The sequence below is a fragment of the Phaethon aethereus genome, assembly GCF_964289735.1.
Source record: "Phaethon aethereus genome assembly, chromosome: 23".
In the NCBI taxonomy this organism is placed as follows: Eukaryota; Metazoa; Chordata; class Aves; order Phaethontiformes; family Phaethontidae; genus Phaethon; species Phaethon aethereus.
This window is the reverse complement of record NC_138599.1, coordinates 4,717,805-4,740,158: the sequence shown is the minus strand read 5'-3', so window position 1 is coordinate 4,740,158 and position 22,354 is coordinate 4,717,805. Positions and strand designations below refer to the sequence as shown.

The following is a 22,354-nucleotide window of genomic DNA, read 5'->3' as shown; positions in this document are numbered from 1 at the left end:
CGCAGCCAGACCCCCTCACTCGCACGCCTGCGGGCGGCATCTCCCCGTTTTGCAGTTACGAATAGAGATTACAAACGTTACCGTAGTAAGAAATCACGTTACTACACAGCACTGAAGAAACATTTGCCAGCGATATATGGAGTGTCAGGAAGAATTAATCAAAACCACCCTCAAAGCTGACGCACACCATACTTCGGGGGAAAACACCCTTGGATGAAAACAGTCCCATACCTGCGTGCTCGCGCAGCCTTGAGTACGCATTAACAAGATTCAAATGCATTTGCACAGACAAATGGTGATTTCTCACATCTCGGACCGATTTGAAGGCTTGGGGTCTTTCTGGTTTTCCCTTTCAGAGATAGGTAAGGAAAGATGTCACGGATGGTTTTGTTGCTGTTATCTTCACATAAAAGGAGGCTGGGAAGGGGGAGGCAGGGAGATTTTCACAGTTACAGCTTTCCTGGGATTATTTGGTCGTGTTTTTATCATAATCAGATTCACGGGATTACCAGTTCCCGTCTGGGTTGTTAGTTCCTCGTCAATTAATTACACCCTGTGTCATTTAATTTCTTCCGGCGATTGAGGGCCAGCTGCTCGATTCCGCACTGCCTCCCTAAACGCACGCTGCAGAAGCAGATGTCAAAAGCTCCGGCTGGGCTTTTTAAGCCGAGAGATCTTTTCCGAAACCGAGCTGCAACGCCCACCCCCTTCCCACCCCACCGAAGCCGCCCAGGGCGCGGGGAGAGGTGGATCCAAGGAGCGCCCAGCCCCAGGCAACCTCCCCGTCCCCCCAACCTGCCCCAGGGTCCCCCCCACGAGCCGCCGAATCCCCCCCCCCAGCAGAAGCGGCAGCATAGGGGCGTCCCCCCTTCTCCCGTCGCCTCGTCCCCCGGCAGCGCGACGTCGGCCCCCTCCACCCCCTCCTGGTTAACCTTCTCAGGCCGGCGCTAGGCTAAAGCAACGTGGCGTGCCCGCCGGCGTCGTCGTGGTCCACGCTGTTGAGAATGGCCGTCTGGTCTTCGGCGAGCTGCCGGTGGCAGAGGTCGTCCTTCAGCGCCGAGAGGCGGGCGAAGGGGTCCTGACGAGGGTGTCTCTTCTTCTTGCGGAGGCAGACAGCTTCGTCAGGCCACAGTACCTGAGAGCTGGGAAGGTGCTGAACCTGGGAGGCAGAGCCGTCTGCGGAGGGGAGAGAAGGCAGATGGGACCAGCGCCGGCGGCCACCGGCAGCAGGCAGAGCGCTCTGCCTGCCCTAAGAGGGAGGTTAACGGCAAGCCCGGCCCCAAACCTGGGCGCTTGGCGAGGAGGGAGCATCAGGGCCAGTCAATTAACGCTCAACAAATAAAATCCAAAAGCAATCACTAGAGATGGGAGACATATGGAAGGGGAACTCGGTTTGGAGGCAGGGGAGGAGCAGGGGAGGGAGAGCCTGCGGGGGAGCAGCCCGAGGAGCCATCCCATCTGGGGACAGGGGCTGAGGGCAGCTTCTGGGCATGGGCTCGGAGACCCCCCGGCGCTGGAGCCGGCAGGGACCTGCCCGCGCTCTGCCCACGGCGGGATGGAGGGGATGCTGTTGGGGACCACGCGGTCCTCACACTCACTGGATTGTTTTCTGGATTTCGAGGAGCCCTTGGATGACTTTTTGGGCTTCTTTATCCGCTGGTATTTCAGAGCTTCGAGCCTCTCAGGTGCAGCAGCGTCCCCGGATGGAGATGGATGTTTTCTAGGAAGGAAAAGCAGACAGACGCCGTCAGCGGCTCTCTGCCACGCTCGGGCCTCCGGAACGTCCCCGGCGGGGGATAGGTCGACCCCAGCCAGCTGTGTCGCGGAAAAAGAAAAGGTGAGAAACGCGGGGCCGAGGGAGCGGGGCCAGCCAGGCGTGCCGCGGCACGGGGCAGGAGGAAGCGCGGCGCCCGCGCCTGCCGCTCCACGGGGTCCCCGCTGTCCCCTCCGCGTTGCCGCGAACCTGGCTGGTCCCGCCAGCAACGTCCAACGCCGGCCCCGCGAGAGAGCCGCCGGCACCCAGCTCACCTGCCTGCCATGCCAGCACCGCTAAACAAAAAAAGGACGGGGCAGATCCTATGTCCGATAAGGCATTTCTGGGAAGTGGTGGGAAACCCCTCGGGATGGAAAGAGAGGAAGAGACAGGCAAAAGCGGCACGGCAGCACCGAGACGGGCACCATGAGCCACCCAGGGCAGACAATACCGGTGCCACGAACAGCAGAGAGGTGGGATCCTGCCCAGCTCCGCTCCCATGGCCAGGGAAACCGAAAAAAACCAGGGGCCACACGACAGACAGGGACACGAAGGGCACACGGCGACACAGCCGGGAGCGGTACCTCGCTCCCAGGTCCCTGCTATAAGTGACAACAGAAACGCAACAGCACGGGAGCATCTACTCCTTAACACCGAGCGGCTGGGCGCGGGGTTTTCTTGCCCAGGACATTGACATGAAAACACTGGCAAGGTTTTATTGCGAGGGACAAGGAGGGGATTTGCAAAGGGCTGTTTCCTGCAGGACAGCCAGCAGCTGAGTGATATTTTTCCAGTCTTAGCCCCTGAGAAACTCTTCTGCAGGAACCAGCTCAAGGTTAAGCGGTCTCCCCTTTGCAAAGACCTTTTTTTTTTTGCTCTATTCTCTTCACTGTACCTGTTTTTCCTGATCCAAGGATCAGAAGCATGACAGCTGTGAAGAGCAGGGCAGTAGAGGAACACCTCCTTTGGAGAAGCTCTCATCTATGACACATCACAGCATTCCCCCCTCTTGCTGCTTTCCCATTTCCTTCCCCCTCTCCATTTTATCTTCGCACCCCTCCACGCTGCACCAACACCGAACGCCGCAGAAGTCTGACGCAAGCAGCTGAGGCCAGAGGCACCAACCTGGAACTGACCTGCGTCACCGCAGAGCACCCTGCACACAAGGAGATGACGGGGAAACACCCCACAAAGTGCCTTTCATCGCAATAAAGCCAACGCTCTGGAGAGAAAAGCCTGGAGATTTAAACCAGCGTGCTTCTAACAAGCCTGTCCTACCCTTCAAAGGAGGAGATGACACTCTCCTGCTCTCACAACTCGGTGACCGGAGGTCAGCGACCAAACCTTTTCAGAACAGCCACGCACAGGACAGTGCTGAGGGCAACTCCGGCATCTTCAGACAACTGTGACTGGGGCAGGTTCAGCAAACCCCACCAGCCACGGGCTCTGCACAAGGCAGCAGGACGGGCAGGCGGAGAAGCTGCCTCAGCCGGCGCAAGGACGCAGCATGGGTGCATTCAGAGTCCTGCTTTGCCACCGAAAAGCCATGGCCAAACTCGTCCACGTTGTTCCTGGTCCGTCAGTAAGGTGCGACCCACCCGGCATTGCAAGAATGCTGCCGGTGCTGGCGGGAGCGGCAGGGAATGGGCGAGCACGTGGGCTCGAGCGCAGAGCCCCAGCACACCCGGGCTGCGGTACCAGAGCACAACCACCTACGGTGAGTTTGGAGCTCCTCACGTCCCCTTGGGTTCCGGCACTGAAGACAACCCACAGGCTTTCCTCTGCGAGTCCCCACACGCGCCACCGCCGCAGAGAGCGCGGCCTGATAGCAACGCTTTGCTTCCGAGATCCACAAGCGGCTGCTGGAGCCGTGAAACTTCAGCTGGAGCACCACAGGCAAAGAGGTCCCGAGGGATTTTTCCCCGTGGGGAGCAGAAGGGGTTGCCTTTGAAGATGCGCGTGACAGAAGAGCTTCTCAGGTCTGCTGGCAGCATTGGAGAGCACCAAGAAAAGTGCAGTGTGAACTGACAAAGCAGCTGGGGTCCAGCAGATGCAACGGAAACCCAAAGACTGGGGTATAAAAAAGTCCCTTTTCACGTTTCCCATCGCAACAGAGACACCAAGGCGTGGGTGCTCCTGGAGAGCCTCTGTTCCAGCTCCCAGCAGAGCAGCACGGCAGCCGAAGATGAAGCACCTCATTAGAGAAGCTGGTGGTCCTGCTGGCTGGATCCAAGCGAGAGCCTCCCCTCGTAGGAAAGACGACGTTTACAAGCCCGTACAGTTGCTGTGCTTTAACGCCTTCTTGCCAAGCGCAACCAGCCTCTCGTCAGAGATGCTGCAAGCAGCGGCTCCAAGCTCTGTTGGGGCATTACCCGCCGAGCTGCACCAGCACCGGTACCCCGTGCACACGCCAGCTCACAGTAAGACCACAGCGACCCGAAGGGCCAACAGCATGGGACTTCCCCGCGATAATTCCTGCTTGAATGGTCAATAGCAGGCTTTTTTCCATTTTATATCCACCAAACACAAGTATTTGCACAATCGTTACATTCCTGTAGGTACTTGGCTAATTACAGCCTTGACTATGCCAATCCCAGTCCATCTCTCACGAAGCTCACGTGTGCCAGGCCCTGGACACCAGCAAGCTCGGCAATCCTGTCGCTGTCCTGCCCCTCGGCATCTGTCTTCCACCGCCCAGACAACTTTGCTGATATTATTAAAGCTCAACTTGTAGAAGGCTCTTGCTCTTTACATTCTTTTTTCTTTCTAAGACGACACTACTGTGGCATGTTGACAAAATTAGACAAATTTACGCAAGGGATTATGAGGAAATTGCCTGAAGCTCATTTCCACTAGTTCTCCGTAATTGGACTTGTATTTATACACACAAATATAAACAGCAAGCGCACTGAACCCACGTGTCACCATAAATACTGTCTGACCTCTGGCAAGGAAGAGATACAGCAGAGGACGAAACGATGCTACTCACCAGCCAAATTTTATCTGCCTTACCCACCCTTTATTTCTTCAAAGGACTCCAATTCTTTCAAATTAATTTCCATTTTAAGCTCAGCCAAAAGCCTCTTCCTGCCCCCAGACTTAGCATTTTGGGCAGCTGCCCATGCACAAGAGATATCTTGAGCACCAACAGATGAGAGGTTCAGGGAGGCGAGTGAACTACTTCTAGAGACTTCAGTGTAGAGTCAAACAAAGGAGCTTCAAGAAGCACATGTGAATTCCTGACACAAGCCTTCTGCGAGACACCACAAACACCCAGCCCAGCAGTTTTTCTTAAGTCTTCAAAGGACAACCCTTCTGAAAGAGCAAGGGTCTGAACTGTACAGACAGAGAGGTACTGCAGAGGCCACAAACACACCAAGGGACCTCAGAGACCCCCAGGACAGGAGGAGGTAGCTAGGAGAGCTATCCAACCCAACACACATCTCAGCTGCTCTTCTTCAAATGTCTTTCCACATATGAAGCGAAGATGTAAGGGCGAAGGCCCACTGAAAGCATCACTAACCTTTTACCCAAAAGGGGGAAGCTATATAAAGGAAAGGACCAGGAGATTCAAGAGCACAATATATGTATTCCACCTCATGGAGGTCTCACAGCACATGTTCCCTGTCTCCTCCTCTCCTTGAGTCAAGGCAGTGATATCCAGGAATAGTTTGGACATGTTAGAGCATCCACTTGGACCAGTTAGAGCATCCACGTGGACCAGAGCCCACCGTGTCCTTCAACATTTCATCCTACTCAGATGGAGAGCTCAATTCGCCTACATGAGGCTCCATTTCAAGCTCAAGTCCTGCGCGATCCCATGAGTTGTCCTGCAAGTTGGAATTCCCCCTCTGCTTTGAGGCACTGCTGGCTGCTGCCTCCATCCCGGGATGCCATCGCGCATCGCTTGAGATCCTCGAACGTGAGAGGTACTAGAGAAACACAGCGGTGACGGCCCCTTGTCCCAGAGCTGTTGCTGCTGCCAAGGCATCGCAATGAGGGAGGAAGGGGCTGGTCACAGCGGGAAGCACACCGGAGAAGGGGGACCCTTCTACAGGTCTGCAGACACCACAACTCATCTATAAAACGAACTTGACCATGCTGACGGGAGAGGAGCGAGGAGGAGAGAGGGCGAGGGAAAAGGGGCCGGACTGGAGAGGAAGAGGGGGATACAGTCATGGGGAAGGAGGGGAGAGAAGAAGATAAATGAAAAACAGGAGTGAGAAAATATATAAGTAAATTAAAGAGACTGAAAAGAAAAAAATAATAATAATTAAGAAAGAAAAGAAAAACGCACTCAGACAAGCGGACTCACAACTTCTCCAAGCGGGAGGAGGCATGAAACACATGCAGAGAACCAGCACATGGACAGTCTTTAAAGGGGAACCTGTTTTCTTTCAAGCGGGGAGCGAGGGGTGCTCCTCCTCCCGCACGCCTGGCGCCAACATCCCTTCGTCACTTAACGCTACGCCGCGGCCAAGCCCCCGAGCTTCCGGCTTCAGCAGCGCTGTCCCAGCAACGGGGAGGCCGGGACGGCCGCCCGGGACAGGCTGCAGAGCCGAGGGGCGCGGGGGCTCAGCGCCTGGTCTGTGGTTTTTGGGTTTCCCTCTGCAGGGAGACGACAGGCTCCTCCTCCGCATTAGGAGATGCATCACCACGTGCTGCATCCAAAGAGGAGAAGATGGGAAAACTGCTTGTGCTGACTCAGTAACGGCATTATTTAGCCCTGCCCGTCAGTAAAAACCACCCAACCTTCACCCAGCAAAAGCCACCGTTCTGCAGCCGCCACCGAGCCCACAAAGAGCTTCTCCCTCTCCTCTCAGCTCTTATTACTGCAGTACAGAAATCTGGCTGGTCTGGTATAAAATCCCTGTGCTCCACATGCACTGACAATTTTATGACCCCAAATCATCAGGAAATTACTTGGCTGGGCTCTTTACAGCATTCCTCGCTTATTAAAGTGAGATTTATTCTTCTGGCTTCTCCTTTTTGGGGATGACGACTCGAGTCGCTCCTGCAACTCCAACCTCCAGAAGCGTCTTGGAGTAGGACATACGGCTGCTCCTCAGCAAATGTCCTGCTGGACAATGTGACCCTGCTCCCGAAGCCCCATCGGTCCGCAGCACCCATCACCAGAGACGGGAGCTAGCCAGGATCTATGTGAGAGACACACCGAACTCAGACCTGAGCCTGGACTCACCTCTGCTGCGCTAGAGCCATGTTCACTCATGTCCCTAATGCTCCCAGAGTGGGGAAGCACCACGAAAAATAGAGAAAACAGCCACAACTTCGCTGAGGGCTTCCCCATTTCTCGAGACGTCTGGCACAGCCCATTTCTCACCAAGGCTCGGGGCTAGCTTTGCTCCTCATGTGACACCCTGCTTTCAAGCGAGAACATAAGAAGGTGGTGGCCAAATGCTTAAGAGCTTTGGAGGCTGCAAGGCTCAAACTGGAGGTTTTGCCATGCCAAGAGCATGGCTCCTCCAGGGAGCACACATCCTGTACCTGCTCCCATCGCCATGACTCAACACTCCTTCCTCCCCTCTCCGTCCCTCCCCACCCCAGCACAACCCTCCACATCAGCTGGAGGAACTCCCCTCTCCTGGGAACATCTACCTGATTTCTCTAGAGTATCTCATCTCCCTCTCATGGGATTTTTGTTTTTTTGTTGGTTTTTTTTTTTTTTTCCCCAGTCCAGCAAGGCTCCTCAGGCTGTTTGGAGAGCATTGGCCAGGACCTTGACTCTTCCCATCCAAGACAAAAACTTAAGCTTTGCTGCAAGACCTGTCCTAAGGAAGCTTGGGCATGGCCAGGCCCTAGAAACGGTCCCATCTGCCATCCCACCTCTCCCGTCCCTAAGTAGCCTGGCTGACAGCCAAATGGGTCAGCGTTCCCAATCCCTGGGGGCAGAAATTACTATTATCGCATCTGACTTCAGCAGTTTTAGTGACATTCTCTGCTTGTAAGGTCTGAAAACCATCTCCCAGTTACTCCGTCCCAGTTCCAGGGATGCCTATGGCCATCTAGGAAACTTGCCCCACAAAGGCAGCACAAGAAGTATTTTCTTGGGAGAGTCTTTCAAGACCTGCTATGGGCTGTTTAAACTACAGCTGGGTCAGAATAAGTCTTAAAGATTTCTCCAAGGAGTATTTTGGAGAGGGAGGGCTTTTAATATGACTACACTTGTGATGGGAACAGTAAAACACCTTACTGGTGGCCTGAGACTGTAGTTACACTGCTGCCAACCATACAGTCCATCTTAAAAGACACACTTCTCGCATTTTCCACGATTGAGGAGACTTGGGAAGAAGAAAACAGATCCAGGTACTGATGGGAACAAAATTCTCCATTTCTTGGACTGGAACTGGAGACTTATTTTCTAGCCCCAATTCAAGAACCCCATTTGCAGCCGGTTGCTCCAGATGTGGCTGTTCTACCCGGCTCCAGGGGGTGGCCATGAGCTCCTCCTGGTTTGGATCATCTGAAACAACCCTACCTCAACAGGCACCTCCCTACCGCCACACAACCCCTGTGCCATGCAAGCCCTGCCGGGGCCGAGGGTGCCACGTGTCGCTGCCCTCCAAGAAAGGAAGGGCGGCCACGGGGAGACAGCAGCTTGGCTCATCCCAAACCCCAACATGAAGCCACGGCTCTCCAGCCCTGCCACCTCCCCGAAGGCAGGGGAGCAGCAGCGGGCTGCTGGGAGGGGAAACCCAAAAGCCACAGAGACTGTGCATCCAGAGGTGTTTCCTAGTGTTTTCGGATTCCTTATTCCCCTTTAAAGGAAGAGATGGTATTGGAAAAGCCCCTTCCGTGTCCCCTCTCATGCCCCGCTCCCGGCCACCCTCCACAGCACCCACACCATCCTTTCGGACATGGATCACCCTTACCTATTGAGCTGAGGAGAAGCTTGTCTCGACAACACTGCCCAGATAGCTGAGATTAATCAAAAACAAAGCAGTTATCAACACCCGCAAGGAGCCGAGCTCCGCAACACATCAGCACGTCAACAACTCCAAAGGAAAAGGAGGGAAAGAAACCGAACTGAAACACAAACAAAACGAGGCTGGAGAAGAAAGGGGGAAAGAAACAGAAGAGAAAGGAAAAGAAGAAAAGAAAACAATAATCAACAAAGCGAATGGATACACTGCATAAAAGCACGGACAAGAGTGCTGCTCTAACACGGATCTCTCCTGGAGCTGGGTTTCCTCGGGGTGCCCTGGCTAGGAGACGTGGACCTACGTCTACGTGCTTAAATGCATCGCTCCGTAGCTGCGTTCTCCAGAGGCACACAGAAGTCATTTCAGGCTCATTCAGCTCCTCTCCCTCCCCGTCCTCTCCCCTGAGCCCTCCTTCCTTCCCCCTGCACACCCCAGCCGTGCCGGAGGGGTTTTCTAAGGCCATAACGCTTCCAGGTACCAGAGGGTGGGAGTGAAATGCGGAGGGCGCTGCGGGGTGAAATGCTGCCTCCCCCCTCCCCAAAACACACGCTCCTTCTCCGTACGCCTCCGACCGCGCCGGCTCCGCGGGGCTGGGTGCCCCGGTCCCCCAACTCCTCTCTGCCACAAGCCGGAGGGGGCTTCGACCCCACCAGACAACAAGCCAAAATGAAGCGAGACGAAAGGATGGGACGAAAGCACGGCTACGGGGTCTAAGGTGCTGTGGAAGAGACGGAGGGAAAGAGGAGAAATACAGAGAGAGAGAGAGAGAGAGAGAGAGAGAGAGAGGAAGACGCTTTTTGCCTGGAGCAACCCTGGTACCTGGAAAACCAGCCGCTACTCTCTAGTGCAGCCACATCCCTCTTTAGGGCAGGATCTGAGCATGCCGGCTTTCTCCTCCCGATCTCCGCTGGGGTTAGTTTATTTTTATTTTTCCTCCTCTCCTGACACGCTGCTGGTGTGGCTAAGTCCTTGATCTCTCCCTGCCCGCGTCCCGGGGCTGCAGCATCCCTTTTGCAGGTGGGGCGGTGACCGTGATAGCTGTTTCTGTCATGCATTAAAGCTCTCTAGACTCCACGGGAAGGAAGAGGAGGAAGAAGAGGCGCGGCGGCCCTAATGTTCGAAGAAAGCCAAGAGCCAGCAGCTAGAAGAGGAAACAACTGCCAGTGACACCAGGACACTTACCTACGTGAGCCAGGAGCCAGGTCTTTGCACACCTGGTAGATGGCCCGTAGCCCGAGTCACGGCGCTCCTGGGTTCCCAAGGGAGCGGCCAGGGAGGAGGCAAGCGCACCGCCGGCACCGGGAGGGGTGCCTGCCTAAAACCCAGCTCGCTCGGGCAGCGGCCATGCAACCCGCGCCCGCGGCACCAGCCTCTTCCTAGCAAAGCCCGCGGGACGCCATCTCCAAAAGGGATGCTGCAGCGCGCCCAGAGAGACCCTACGAGTTGGGATGGCGATGGCGGGGAGGGAGTCAGAGGGAGCAGGTGAGGCAGGGTGGGGGAAGCCGGGAGGGGGCCAGGGGGGCACCACGGAGCTCACACACTTACCCCGTGGCGGCTACCGTGGTGGACGTTGGCTCTGGTTGGAGAATCTCCTCGCCAGCCCTCCTTGGGGAGGGGATGTCTCCGAAAACATCCATGGTGTCCACAGGCAAGGAAGAGCCCTGGGAGCTGGAGTAGCCGGTGGCCAGGGAGGCGAAGGCGGCAGTAGGTCGGTAGCTGGGGCTGCCTCCCCGGCTGCTCGGCGCAGGGGATCCCGTCGACGGCGTGGACTTGCGGGAGAAGCTGACCGCGGCGGGGGGCTGCAGGGTGATCTCCGATACCTCCGCCTGCTGGATGAGGCCCGGCCGGGGCCGGGCACGGGCGGTCAGCTCCGGGGAGCTGTTGCGGGAGCTGAGGGGGCTTTGGGTCAGAGGAGAAAGCCTCGAAGGTTGTAGCACCACCTGATGTAAACTGGGCTCAGCCCTCCTGACCTGCCGAGGGCTGGGCCGAGGTCGGGGTTGGGGCTCGTACCACCTGGTGTCCAGGCTGAATGTGCTTGTGCCGCTGGGGCCGACGGGCTCGGACGGTTCGTGGTAAGGCAACACGGGTATGCCCATACCTTGGCTGGTATGTCTTAGCTGCCCTTGACATCCCATGGGTTGCATAGGTTTGTCCTGCCACTTGGTGGTGGTGGGCACAGAGGGTTGGCCCCTGCCAGGTGACTTGCCGGTCCAGCTCTTTGGTGCCTCCAAGGGTAGGATGCCCGGGTAGGACGCGGGGACCACCTGGAGGGAGGAGGGGGGTGGCCCCCGAGGAAGGCAGCCGGTGGGCTGGGCGCCCTCGGCCGCCTCGCAGGGCTGGAGCTGGTGGGGGAACGGCGCGGGGGCCGGCTCCAGGCCGCCGAAGGGGAACTCGGCCCTGCCCCAGGGCTCGGGGGACCGGCCCCCCGTGGGGGTCTGGGCCAAGGGCAGCGTGCTGTTGGAGGCGTTCTCCCCGTTCTCCTCAGGGATGGTGGGGTGTCCGAAGGGCCCCTCGGGGGGCAGCGGCGGGGAGGACATGACCGAGCTCAGCGGGCTGACTTCTGGCATGTAGAAGGGCGGCGGGTCCACCTCCCCGGGGCTGCTGCTGCTGAGGTAACCGTAAAACTGGTGGTGGAAGCCCGGGGGGCCGGCGGGCGGGCCTGGCCGGTGGCCTGCAGGGTGCCGGGACCCTCCAGCGCCCGGTGGAACCGGGGGCTGTATGCTGGTGGCTGAAGGTAGGACTCCTGGCTGGAGGAGAGAGGGGTGAGCTGGGCTTTCAGGGCGGTGACGGAGGTGGGGACGACGGGGTCGTCATTCTCCTCGTCCGACTGCCTGAACTCGGGGTACATGTCCGTCTCCTCCACGAAGGGGAAGCCCTCGATCCGCCGCGTCTTCAGGGAGGGCTCCATCTCCGCTGGGTCCATGACGAAGCGGCCGTCTGGCCCGCGGCTGATGAGCTCAATGGGGGTGGTGGCCTCGGCTTCGCCTCCGCCTTGGAGACGCTGTACTTCTTGCTGCTGATGGCTCGCTTGGTCTTCTTGTAAAGGGAGAGCTCTTTCTCCTTGGTGGGGCTCAGCATCCGCTTGGCTGTGGGCCCTGGTCATCGGACGACTCCGAGGGGGGACGGAGCGTGCGGATGCTCTCAGGACTCACCTTGCCGGAAGACAACCTGGACCACAGGGGAGAAAAACCAAGAGAGGGGTTCGGTCACCCAGAGAGGAAAGGAGGTCTCCTTGCCCAGAAGGACCGTCGGCCGGATCCAGAAAACAAAGTGCTACCAGCTCTCAAAGAGGAACCACTGGAAGAAATTTGGAGGGGGCTAACCAGCCACAGCATGGGCCAGAGGACCAGAAGCAGAGCACATCATCCTGGCTCCTCGGGAGCAGAGCTCAGCACGCTCGGCATCCCCCAGGGCAGGCAGCTCACACCAATGCCTTGCAAAAAGCTCCACCAAACCCTTACAACATCTGCAGTCCCAGCAGGACGAAAGACAAGATCCAGAGCTTGCTTCCAACTCTTCCAAAAGTTTCCTATGTTCACCTGAGCTATCCACACCCGGGAAAGCCCCCGGGAGGAGGGAAGTCAGGCACACGTCGCCTCCCGCAGAACGTGGCATCTCACTTGGAGATGTTGATAGATCATTTCAGATCAACTATTTCCCCCATTCTCAACACTCAAACTTAAGGCTGAGCGCCTCAAAAGACACAGAGCATCGGAACAGTTCACTCATCCCTACCCAGACAGCTTCAGACAAACAGGATTGAAAGGGAAAAGGCAGCAGATCCAACAGAGACATTGCAGGCACAGTTATTTCAGTGCAGTGGACAAACCAAAAAAACCCAAGATTAAGATCCACCAGCACTGGGACATTTTGCAATGGTCCAAAAGCCAAAGCATGAGGCATCCATATATAAGACTCTTGCGCTCCCATCGGGAAGATGCTCCCACTGATTAGTGACTATACATGCTTTTGATGGGCTCTGCAAGGAGCTGTGGCTACTGCAGCACCACGATCCACCACCTTTGGGCACATGTGGAAGCAGGCTTCAGCAGGGCACTCTTCATGGGAAAAGATACGCGTGTAAAGTTCTCTGAATTTCCCAAGAGAAAACAGAGCCCACAGAGAAGGACTCAGAAAAACCACACTGAGCTTGCATGAAGGACTCCGTACGAAGCAGGCTAGCCCTTCTCCTAAGGAGCCCCTTCAGGCTGGGTGTTTGAGTTCCACCAGCCAACTCCAGCTTTGGTCAATGTCCACAGATCCACAGGGTCGTCTCTTAGCTTAAAATTTGCTGCATTTGTCCCTGCTGCTTTCTGCTCCAAAGCCCGTTTGCCTCTTGTGAACTGTTGCGTTGCCACAAGTTCAGGGAACACCGAAAACAAGTCGTCAGAAGCAACCAAACAAGGTCAGACATTTCCATTTGAGCCTTGCAACAGCTGTAGGAAGGAGGCACCTTGAAGACCCACAGCCTGGTGCTGCATCTAAGACAGATACTTACGGGGACTCCAAACTCTTCCTGCAGTGGGTTATCGAGAGAGGAGGGTCTGGAAGAGAATAAAAAGGGGAAAGAAGAGAGAACGCTAAGGAGGCGCAACATGACAGAGACAAGACAAACTCAACATCAAGACAACAAAAGACACTCAACAAGAGGCCAAGGTTTCATTGCTCCAGTGCTTTAATGGTTGCTGACAACAAACAGCTCCCGACACAGGGTCCTGCCCGTCCTGCTGCCGCAGTCTCGCAGGCTAGAGGAGAAGGAGCCGGTTCCCCTGCCCTCTCCGGTTCCCCAGCCGCCCTTTTCCCTGCTGGCCGCTCCTGCAAGGCGGCGGCGGTCCCAGATTTCGGGAAGCAGAGCGGCGGGCTCTCCTTTGCAGGGGTCTTCTCTAGCCTAGCACGGCCGTTGCGCGCTGCCCGCTCCGGGTAGGGCAGAGCTGGGCAGGAAGCAGCTGGAGAGCCCAGCTCCGGGGGGACCTCGGGGAGGTGAGCAGTCCCCCCCACCTCTGGCCCAGAGGACACCCCAGCCCTAAGCCCCCGGCTCTAGGAGGTGTCACCACGCGAGAGCGCTCCCTCGGAACTCCCAGGCTAGTTTCTCTGTCGCCTCTTCACCCACCCTGCCTCTCCCGCTCCCGACCATGGGCGCTTTCAGGCACAGCCGAGGGATGAAGTCAGGGCTTCACCTGAGGACGCGCACGGACGGAAGAAGAGACAGACAGGGAAGAAGGTTACCACCACAACGCAACCAGGGAGGAGAAACGAGGAGGCGGCGGGAGGGAGGAAGGAAGCACGCCGGGGACGGGCTCACCTTTCTTGCGCTTGAGCTTGCGTTTGCGTTGCTTGTTGACGAAGCAGGCGGCGAGTGTGCTGAAGAGGATGGCAGCAGCCAGGAAGCAGATGGTGGCAACGATGCCAGCCAGCACCGGGCGGGCTAGACCCTCGTCCGTCAGGTCTGGCTGAGGGAATACGTCTGGGGGGATATAAACCAGCCATCAGATGTCACGCGCACGCTCCTGCCTGCCACCTTCCCCCCAGGGACCTACCACAACGCGAAGGGCAAAGCAGTCTTGGTGCAAGGCAACAGGCTCATTCCTGGTACGGGGAATGACAACCTCGGAGTAAAGACCCTGCTTCCAACCCAGCCCACCTGGGGAGAGCAGTCAGCGCTGCTGCAGGCCACCGCCAAGGGATTCAGCGACGTCACGCCAGATAAACCTTTTCGTCTTAGCTGGTGGACCCCCGGGGAAGAAGCCGCCACGCCGCACAAATACACATTTATGTACAAGCGCACAGAACTGCGCCAAACCTGCGGTTATCTCCTGGCCATAAGCCACCGCAGCTCAGGCTGCAGCAGCGCAAGGTGTTTTCTCCTGTGTGTCAGTGCAACATACTTCAGCTCTTTCACGAAAACTGGGCTCCGAACCCTCGTCGCACCCCTTCGCTCACCACAAGCGCATCCGAACCACCGGCAGACCTCAGCTGCGGCCGCTTGCGGGTGCAAACCCCGCGCACACCAGCGCTCCTGCCGTGCGCTCGCGCGCAGGTCAGCGCGCGTTCGCCTGCCGGAGCACGGTCTTTCAGCCGGGGAGAGCGGCTGCGGGGGCCGGGGCACACGCACACCCCGCGGGCGCTGCCAAACCTCATCAGAAAAATTGCGCGAGAGGAGCAAGGGCAGGCAGCCTGCAGCAGGCACCACTTGGGGGCAGAGAGAGACCGCTGCATTCCTGCGCGCGGCAGAGCTGGGTGGCTCCTCAGCTTTTCCGCGAGAGCCGTAAGAGCAGGGTTCGCCGCATCGCCCTCTCCTCCTGCTGCCCTTGCCTTCCCCATCACAATCACGTGTCCTCATCTGTCCCTTGCTCGAGGAGCAACCTCCGAGCTGGACCGAGGCGCAGTGTATCTGCGCATGCTGCAGCGCGTTGCAGTCTCCTGTTGCAAAGCTTTTTTTTTTTTTTTCCCCTTGGACTCTGCACTGCAGTGTTACGTTTCCCTCTCTGCACCTCTCATTCCCATTACCAGGCTCCGCAAGTGCCCGGTCGGAGCTTTGTTGTCCAGGCTCCTGCGCCAGCGGATGTCGGACAACACCGCGCTCCGCGGGAGGGACTAAATGGGGCGGTTTGTCCTCGCCCGGTCCGTTTGCATCGGGAGGCAGCACGGGGCCAGCACCGTGCCCAGGACGCTGATCGTAACCGCGTGCCCATCGCCCAGCTCACAGCCCGAGCAGCTCAGGCAAAAACACAAAACCAGCCATCGCTGCTGTAAGTGAGTACTGATGCATCACCTGCAGAAGCAGAGGTGCTCCCACAGCTGGGGGTAGAAGGAGCCACCCCTTACCTGTACTGGACACGCCAGCAACGTTGCTGGGTTCGCTGATGAGATCCTGCATGACCGCCAGGACCCGGAACTCGTACCAGGTGTCCTGAAACACCAAGCACATCTGTCAGGTTCCCCACTGCAGCCTCCAACCTTGCCCAGCCCCCTGAAGACCTCAGCACGGGAACCAAGCCACCCCAAAAGCTTCCCCAGAGCGGCAGCAGACAGTGCAACACCAGAGGTATGCTGTGGGCAGCCCCTGCTTACCTGGGACAAGTCCTTGGCAAAAAACTCGTTCTCGGTCCCCAGGATGCCATCATCCAAGATCTCCCACCTCTCCGCAACGCGGAACTCCATGATGTAGCGGTCGATGGGGAAGCTGTGGTTAGCAGGAGGAAGCCACGACAAGAGGACGCCTTGCTGTGTCCGGTTGGCTGTTAGGCACCTCGGTGGGGTAACCAACACCAGAGGCTCTGGAGTTGTTACAGGGAATGCTGGAGACAAAGCAGACGGGACAGGGACACCTTTGAGACGGGAAGCGCAGAGGATGCTCTCCCACGCGTGCCCCATCGGCGGCCGACGGACCACCGTGGCAGCTCCCCCCTTCCCAGAGTTTAGGACCTGTGCTCTCTTATCTCAGAGATACAATAGCGGCTTTCCAAAAATGCAGCTACTCCAAGAAAAGGGGCACAACGTTAAAAACCTCCTGCTTCCTCCCACCTTTGCCTGAGAGAGCCCCAAGGCAGGTACCAGCACAAGGCCCTTCGTGTTAGCTGCTACTCTGAGGCGCACACAAGTGATTTTGTGCTCTCTTAATACCTCCTGACCCCAGCTGAACGTAAGGAAGATCTGAAAGGTGGCTGGTACAGTAGAGCTCTCCCACGCTGTCTCTTAGGACAAGCTTTCCGGAGCCTCGTGCATCCAGCGAAGTCTACAAGCTTCATCCAGGACCCTCCACGAACTATCTCCTACGCGGCTGCAAACTACTGCTGCCGATCACCTTCTACATCCCCAGCAGACAGGACACAAGGACCAAGGCAAAGGGCCACTTCTCCCCACAGACCTCCTGAAACCCTTCCCCCTCCTCCCCTTGTGCCCACGGAGGACCTACCTAGAGTGTTCACAGTGACCACCTCGCTGAAGGAGCTGGTACCCAGCTTGTTTTGAGCCAAGACACTGAACTGGTATGCAGTCTCCGGTTCCAAGGTATCCACCAGCAGCCAACTGGAACCAGCTGGCACAGGGAGAGATAGCCAGTCGTGGGGGCCAAACTGGGCTCTCTTCATCCTGCCGAGAGAGAAGGGAGCATCTTCAGGGAAGGTGCCTTCGACAGGGAGGACAAAGAGGCAGCATTAACTTCTCGAGCGAAAAATGGAGCTTTCCCGAGCAATGGCTTGGTTTGACAGCAGCGATGTGTATGGATGTGGGGCAGCCACTCGCCGCCCAAGAGCTGGCTCGGGGACGGTGCACATGAGGACTGCCAGGCACGGGCCACCGTCCCGTTGTGCCACACCAGCACGCCCCAGCTCATACAGACCCTGCCACCAGCCCTCCCTTCTGCCGTGCACCACCTGCACCCTCTGAGCAGGGTCAGGGACAAAAGCAGTGCCAACAGCCCCGCTCTGAGGTCATCTCCATCAGATTTCCATGGGCAAAAGTGGAGGCCGGCACACTTTTACTCTGGTGAGTGCTGCAAAGAGGACAGCTGGTGCAGGAGATGGTCCTGTTCCCATTTACACCTCAACAGCTCCCGAGCCAGAGCAAAGTTTTCCCTCAGCTGTAGCCCTGTACATGCAGTCTCACAATAGTCATTTAACTAAAGCACTGGTTTTGCCATATTTGCACGAGTCGAGGGCTGCCAGCACCGCCCAGGGTATAGCTCAGGGTTTGGCAGCGCAGCAGAGGCACTTGTGGGCAGCACAGGACACAGCCTTTCTGCAGGGGTCCATAACCCACAAACCCAGGGTAAAATAAAGCTCCCAGAGCCATCCCAGTGCGGCCCCAGCACACATGAACATGCAGCCACCTCCGAAAGCCATAAACCCTGCCGGGAAGCACCACGGTGAACGAGCCCCATCACCACGCTACAACAATACTGCAAGCATCAGTGCTCATGCTAGAGATGTTCTAGAGAGGTCCAGCTCTCAGCTGCAAGTTTCGGTGGTGTCCGCGAAGGATTTGGGAAGTATTACTGCAGATTGTCTATTCTGCATAGGCATATCCGTAGCCACCGGCATATAGCCAGGTAAATCCACCGGGTAGGAATTAAAAGACGAAGCAAAGGCAGATAACGCTGCTGTTAAGGGAGCAGAAGGTGAGGCAGGAGAAGCAGCAGCAAGCCATGGAAACGAGCAAGTCGGCGGAGCGCCATGCACATGCAGCCGCTGTATCACCGCAGCTCCAGCTGGGACTGCAGCCCCCAGGACCCCCCGCCGCCGCAGCGCGGGCATGGAGGGCAGCGGAACAGCTCCTCGCCAGGAGCAGGTTTCTCTGCAGCTTTTAACCCCACCGCCTTCGCACCCCTTCTCCCCAGCGCTGCTGCGGGAGGGCAGGCACGCAACGGCAAGGGGCTGAGGGTGGGGAGAGCAGAGGGTCAACACAGCACCAATTGTCCCGTCCCCGGGGAGTCAGCTCTTGCCGAGGGAGAGCACGTATGCAGGCGGGAGGCTTGCATTTCCAGCATCAACGACCACAGAAGCAGGAGGAGAGCGTGAACCCCACAGGAGGCAAAGCCATGTGTTTTTTGAGCATCCCGTAGCCACAGCAGGGAGGAAGACGCACGGATGGCCAGCTCTCTGCCGAGCACCGTCCCAGAGCCCTGGTCCCAGGGAGCAGCACAGCCCCCAGGACTCACTCCTGACAGTCAGGGCAAGACGGGTCTCTGCCTCCCTGTCCCGGGTCCCCACAGCACCCTGTAAATTCCCTAAGGCGAGCGTGGTGCACACCCTTCCCTGCCACTGGCTGCTCTCCCTGCTGTGGGTTTTGGAAGAGCCTCAAGGAGGCAGGAACCCAGCAGCGGGTTGCGGAGCAAAAGCAGCAGCAGCTGCCACCTCCCTCCAAGGTGAACCACGTCTCCACAGCAGAGAGTTTTAACCACTCCTTCCCAAGGACATTTTCACCAGAGCAAGGTCTGCACCACTCCGCTCATTCCCTCATTTTTCCCCTCGGCTTGCTCCATTCCTTCTCTCCATCTCCCGACAGACTGTCCACCCCATGCCACGAGTGTCCAGCCTCGGGCTGGAGCAGAGCAGAAGTCATTACAGGCAGCCTCTACCCTATCTCCGCTCTATCAGCGGTCTCCATCGGGGCAAATTAAGGCAAGGAAGGAAGGAGAGAGCAAGAAGAAAGGCTGAAGGACATCAGCCCAGGCCTGGGAAGGGAAGGCGCCATCCCCTCCACGCTTGCAAGGACGGCTCTTCAGAAGCAAGACAAAAGCAAGCACAGAGCCCAAAGAAAACCCAACCGCGCTGCAGCTACATTTCGCCCTCCCCGGCCCCGGGGGAAAGCCAGCAGGGTCGAGCCCAGCCCTGGGATGCACCCGCTGGCTTTGGGTACCGGATAGTGCAGGCTGGCACAGGAGCGATGGGAGCAAAGCCCCACAAAGCTCAGACCCAGCCGGCATCTCACAGCAGCTGGTCGTGAGCTCAGCCAGCATTAACCACCTCCAGGGAGCCACAGAGCAAGGAGAGATCATTTCTGCTTAGTCACAGCTCTTCCAGGACACACACTACAAAGGTTGCATTTTCCATCCCCTCCCGGGCTGTTAAGCTTCACAAACAGTTTATCTTGAAACTAGATGCCAGAAGCAAAGTTACATGAATGCCAAGCGTCTCCTTTGCACCATAAGCAGAATAAAACCTGCTGGGGCTGACGGAGGTACTGGCTAGCACAGACGGGAGATGAAACATCGGACCTACACGATCCCACCACCACCCGTCTCTCTGAGGCTCAGCCCTGTAATGGCCCACGGGCACCGAGCCGGGCACGCCACCCTCGCCACCCTCCTCCCCCCGGCTGCTCGAAGCTCGGGTCGGCTAGGAAGGAAAAGAAGCAGAGAGCAAAGCATGCCAGGATGACTCACAGAGGGCCGTACCAAACTGAGAAAGTCTGCTCGTATCCACCGTCGTAGCCGGGCTCCCAGGAGACGTTGGCAGAGGTCATGGCGACCACAACGTGCACGCTGGTCGGGGCGTGAGGGCTTGTGCCTGTGGAGGGAGAGGGATGGGTTAAAGGGGAGCAAGACCGCGTGCTGGCCGGCAAAGGCGAGGGGGCTAGCAGGGGTCTGCTCCCAGCCACGATTCCAGGGGATTCCTCTTGTGGCAAGCAAAGACCACCTGGAGTTTCTGCTAGAAATAGAAGCAGGACAGCCGTGTCCACAAGTAGCCAAAATAACAGAGCAGGGAAATAAGATTTTAAAAGAAATGCTGCTTTTCATGGGAAGCATCCCCACCTCCTGCCTTGCCGACCCTACCTGGGGACCCTACCCAGGGACCTACCACCAGCCATCCCCAAGGACCCGCTCCCTGCCCTGCCCGTACCTACGACGGTAAGGTGGGTGCTGGCAGTAATGCTTGCGACTACGTTGGTGGCGACACACTCCCACTCGCCGTGGTCGTCCTTGCCGAGGGAGCGGATCTGCAGGGTGCCGCCGGGCAGCGTGTTGTGCTTGCTCCTGCTGGGCTTCCCTACCTTGGGCAAGGAGCGGCGGGAGCCAGGCAAAGAGAGAAAAAAAAGACGACTCAGAAGCAGGTTGTAGGGCAGGGTGAGGCGGCAGCGGGGTCACTAAGCTACCTGCGCGGCCCAGGGGACACCGCCGGCCACCGGCAAGGAATCTGGTCTCTCCGGTCGCGGCAAGGCAGCCGGTTCCCCCGTTTTCGAGAGGACCTGGCGGGGCAACGCGAGAGGCATGCGTCAGGGAGCCTGATGCTCAGCACTCACACACAAGCGGAAAACCCCACGGCACTCGCACGGACACCGAGCCCTGCGGCAGGGCTCAACCTCCAGCATCCAAAGCTGAAACCGCTGCGGGGAAGGTGCGCCGGCTGCCCCCAGCAAACACCCTCCCAGGCCGGGGAAGGCACCGCCTGCCCCGGGAGGTGCCCAAACTGCCCCTCAACCTCAGCCAGCACCAGAGGAGAGGCAGGACCCTTCGTGTTGGAGCTCTGGGCAGCAAGGGCCCCACGGGGACACGGGAGGATGGCGTGCGTGGAGGTGCCCGGGAGCTCTCAAGCCGAGTGGAAAGATGGATCTTGTAACAACTCATGTCTACGCCCACCAGCCAGAGCTGTGCAAATCCCACGTTGTCCTGAGTCCTCCTCAGCTGTTCTTCACGCAGGGCGCTCTGGCGATCAACGCCAGGACCCACGGTTCGATGCCATGCAGGATGAGCAGGGGAGCGGACAAGCACGTACGGCTACCAGTGCCAAGCCCAAGTCTTCAGAAGTTCTTCAAGAGACTGCTCAGTGCTGGCAGGCTGATGGGGAGCAGGGGAGCTTGCTTCTGGCACTGGGAAACTCAGCCCAGCCCAAGCCAGCCCTAACTGGAGTCGAGGAGGATAAGCCCAGAGTTATGACATGAGGAGGACCACCAGAAGACACAAGAGGGGTTGAAAAGAAACCTGAAGAAGGAGGCAGGGGGGAATAAGATGGAGAAAAAGACTAAACGGCCAACAGCTTTTAGGTAGGTGACTGGCAAACTGTGCAAGTCATGGTCCTCCTCATGCTGGTGAAAGGAACTCAAAGAGATCCAGCATCTCTCACCCCAAGGACAGTGCCCACTGCGCAACACAGGGACCCTGCTCACCCTCTGGAGCCCCGAGAAGGGGACGGCAGGCTTGGAGAGAAGATCTTGACAGGGGAACAAAGAGCCCAGGAGGTCCCCTGCACGGTGGCTTTCCTACAGCAGCAATGAAGGTGGGAAGAGAAGGCTGGAGGAGGACTGGCAAGCCCTGGTTGCTCCCAGGCTGTGCCACCATGCCGGATCCTACCCTGCCTTACAGAAAGGGACATCCTGAAATCATTATGTCCAGTCCAGCATCATTAAAACAGCTTCTTCCCAGTGTCTTCAAAGTCACGGGGCAGCAAAGCAGCTGCTGACCGGTCCAGCCCCTTGCCAAAACGCAGACAGAAGACCCCCGGACACGCTCTGGTGGCACGTCCCCTCCCGCCACGGGAGGTCCGTGCCTCAAGAACGGCACCGCCAGGGCTGCCGCGTCCTGCCGGTGCCCACCTTGCAGGCAGGCAAGGAGGAGGGTGTCCTGCGGGCAGCGCTGGCGAGGAAGAGGAGGGGGGCCGGGGCAGGGGCAGCACTCAGCTTTGCAGATGCTGCCGTGACGGTTTCACGGGATTAAGGCACTCGGTGGCCACAAGCCGGGCTTCCCCCACCCACCTGCGGGACAGGACGGCAGTGGCTCAGCCCAAAGCGAAGCAGCTGTACCTGCAGTTTGTTCTTACCGGGACAGAGTGTGGCTTCTCTGTCTGCAATATTCACCAAAAGCCAAAGGCACTGCAGATTTGTCTGGCAGGCCGGGTACCTTTCTCCAGGCGATGATGGGAAAGGGGTCTCCGGCAGCAGCGCAAGGAATCAACAGCTCCCTCCCTGCCTCCTGTCTGTACTCCCAGCCTGGTAGCACCGTGAAATAGGGGGGGTCCTGCAGCCAAGGGAAAAGGCAAGGAGAGTCAACCCGCGCCAAGTCCCACCGCACACGAGTGGCTCCCCACCACCAAAACCAGTCCTTTTCCAAAACAAATGAATCACCGGCTTGGGTAAGGTTCAAGCATCGCAAGGAAAGCCACGGCGGAGGGCGTGTGCTAAGGAGGCTCCACGGCACACCAAATTCTACACCCCGAGGGAAGTT

General features: G+C 58.0%; 1 protein-coding gene across 1 annotated transcript in view; it reads right to left on the bottom strand.

Annotated features, from left to right (window-relative positions):
* Window positions 1–952: 952 nt before the first annotated feature.
* Window positions 953–22,354, bottom strand: part of IGSF9B (immunoglobulin superfamily member 9B) — a gene marked incomplete at both ends in the record, with an annotated part of 39,726 nt that continues 18,324 nt past the window's right edge. The window contains 14 exon segments of the mRNA XM_082009898.1: window positions 953–1,176; window positions 1,599–1,720; window positions 10,240–11,332; window positions 11,335–11,679; window positions 11,682–11,783; window positions 11,786–11,862; window positions 13,193–13,238; window positions 13,997–14,158; window positions 15,520–15,604; window positions 15,766–15,992; window positions 16,610–16,785; window positions 19,592–19,703; window positions 20,037–20,187; window positions 22,031–22,147. Of these exon segments, the coding sequence (XP_081866024.1) occupies window positions 953–1,176; window positions 1,599–1,720; window positions 10,240–11,332; window positions 11,335–11,679; window positions 11,682–11,783; window positions 11,786–11,862; window positions 13,193–13,238; window positions 13,997–14,158; window positions 15,520–15,604; window positions 15,766–15,992; window positions 16,610–16,785; window positions 19,592–19,703; window positions 20,037–20,187; window positions 22,031–22,147 (3,039 nt within the window).